This window comes from Helobdella robusta, assembly GCF_000326865.2.
Source record: "Helobdella robusta unplaced genomic scaffold HELROscaffold_1, whole genome shotgun sequence".
Classification (NCBI taxonomy): domain Eukaryota; kingdom Metazoa; phylum Annelida; class Clitellata; order Rhynchobdellida; family Glossiphoniidae; genus Helobdella; species Helobdella robusta.
In genome coordinates, this window is record NW_008703570.1 from 7,253,610 (window position 1) to 7,256,369 (window position 2,760).

Genomic DNA, 2,760 nt, shown 5'->3' on the forward strand with positions numbered 1-2,760 from the left:
CGGCATGTTAAATAACTTAAACTTTTATTTTAAATTCTTTTTAGCTTGCAATATTTGCGTTGCTTTGCCAAAGATGATCGTATGCCATTTAGAAATCATCTGGCAAAATTTTAAAGATTTGATGATGACCTGATGATTAACAATCGAGAGAGCGTACCTGACAGTTTCACATCATAACAACATGCCTTATTTATCATCATCGGCCTGGTGAGTCAATCAGAGCATCAACACCATATCAGGGTCTTCACAAAAAATGAACTCATCACTTCTTTATATAGCGACATCGCTGTCATCTTTTCTTCCGACATCTTTCCCTGCCACATCAACAAAATCTTTGTCGTTGTCATCGTCACTTATTCAGTTTAAGGACCCCCTGACATCTTACCACGATGAGAACCTGACTACAAATCATGACGATCCGAATCGTTTCCACGTGTTCACTCACTCTCTTATCAGTTTATCAAAAATGTTATCCTTTCTCAGAGGTTTGTTTATCATCATTTAATACTTTCTACTTTAACGGACTCTATTTTATATTTTACGGATCTGATTTTGAAAGTTCTGATAATTTATGTGGTTTGTTTGGCTTTCTTGTGACAAATTGATAAGAGTGACATGTTGTTTTATATTTGACATTAATTTGTTGTGTTATAAATACATTCAAATCTTTTTGGCAAAAGTTTGTTTTTAAATATTCTCAATAAATATTTATTAAAAATTTTTACCTCTGCATTTCGTTCAAAAATTTTAAAAATTAATACTAAATACTTTTAATTTTTTATGTTAATTTTTTTTGTACTTTGCATAAAACAGGAAACAGCGAGAAGGCTTACCTCTACGGAGTAATAGGATTATTGGTTGGCTTGATCAGCTTGATGTTTGTAGTTATTTTCCTTCTCAGAACAAAATTAAAACACGCTAAATCGACCTCTGGAAACAACATCCGCCCAACTGGATTGTCCTCCTCAAACGTCGACAGCAACAATAACAACAACGACGATCCGTCCAAATCACTTGGTAGGAAGAAAAAGATGGAAGGGACATCAACTCACAAGAAACAAAAACAAACAGCCAACAAAAACATCCAGGACAACAGAGGAGGCAGAACTCATCCAGATGCAACGAACTCTGACATTGGAGGTAGAGGTTTGCAGAGAGCACCATCTGGTGGTTGGACCTTTCACGAAGGTTGTCCTCCTCAGAAATCATCTTCACCTCAGTCCATAACATCGAGCCCCATGTTTCCTGGATGGGGTACGAACGTGTTTGTTCACGTTGAGTCACCAAACGAGAGTCCAGTCTTGGGCAGCATACCTAAACATTCATCAATACCTGAACAGCAACAACTGCAGCAGCAACAACAACAACAACAACAACTGCAGCATCCACAGCAATTAATACTTCAACACGAATTGCGTCATCATCAAGTTGTTGAACATTCACAAAACGATATCCAACGTTATACTATAAAGCAGCAGCAACAGCGGATCATAATGCAACATACTTCCATGCACCGATTCCACACACCTCATCATCTCCAACAAATGCCAAATTCAAATTACTCAATTGAACAACAAAGAGATGCAATTAGTCAATATAAAAGTTCAACCAAGGAAGCTCATTTGAAATTACTAATACCAAGTGCCACTGTACATCTACATTCTCAAGGTTCAAATGATTTTCTGTCTCTACAGCAAGATTCACATCCGATTTGTGCTGAGTCTAAAATTAATCTACCAGATCAACAAATGGTAAGGTTACAAAAAAATCAGCACTATCATACATTTTCCAAAAATATTGATTCTAATAATTCAAAACATGCTCCAAACGGAAACCAGTCACAAAAACAAAATTACTTAATACCAAACCGCCAAAATAAGGAAGAAGTACTTTGCCAAGAACACCATAAACAACGTCAAAACCCTCCTGAACAGCACTTTCATTGGCAGAATTCCCCACAACATCAACAGCTTCAACAGCTTCAACAACTACAACAACAACACTCTCCAACAATGATCCTACAAAACGTTCCTCAGTATTATAATCAACCAGTGCCTCCAGCTCGTACCACAGCTGAAAATATCAGGTACGATGATTACTACAACATGTGTGACAACAACATTGTGGACAACAATAACAATGATTATTTAAACAATAACAACAACGTTGACGAACACAACACAAACAACAACAACAACTGTGACTCGGAGAGTATAGTGTGGGTACGTAGGAGCAGTATCAAACTCACAACTGATCCAGAACGACAGGATTTGTTAGTTCGAACCACGTCATTCTCACCTCCACCAATAACATTGCCATTGAGAAACCTTTCAAGCAGAAATTCACCAATGTCAAAATTTTCTAGTCCAGTCAATACACCAACAGGCAGTTCTAACACGCCGCCAAATGTGGCTCAACAAAATATCGGCAAATGTTCTGATAATGTGTCCGTCACTTTGAAAAACAACTTCCATAACGTTCGACGCAATTTGTCCTCGACTGGAAATTATTTGAAATCTGCCACCATTTCTGAAAAAAACAAAAACGTTTTATTGAAATCTGTCAACCAATGTCAACCGAATTCTAGTTCACCGGTCCAATATCGATTATTGTCGCATTATCCCACTCGTTCACCTAAGAAAAATCATATACTGCCTTCAAATAATCAAGGCCAGAATGAAAGTGATTGTTACCAAAGCGGGATAGATGATAGTTGTGATGATAGGGATGTTGATAAAAAGGATGAAGTATGCTGATGAA

The 2,760-nt window shown here is 37.2% G+C and overlaps 1 protein-coding gene across 1 annotated transcript; it reads left to right on the forward strand.

Annotated features, from left to right (window-relative positions):
- Positions 1-253: 253 nt before the first annotated feature.
- Positions 254-2,756, forward strand: HELRODRAFT_159158 (hypothetical protein; the record flags this gene model as incomplete). The annotated part of the gene is made up of 2 exons (XM_009011069.1): positions 254-485; positions 814-2,756. 2 exons carry the CDS (start codon positions 254-256, stop codon positions 2,754-2,756), a joined length of 2,175 nt encoding a protein of 724 aa, XP_009009317.1.
- Positions 2,757-2,760: the final 4 nt, after the last annotated feature.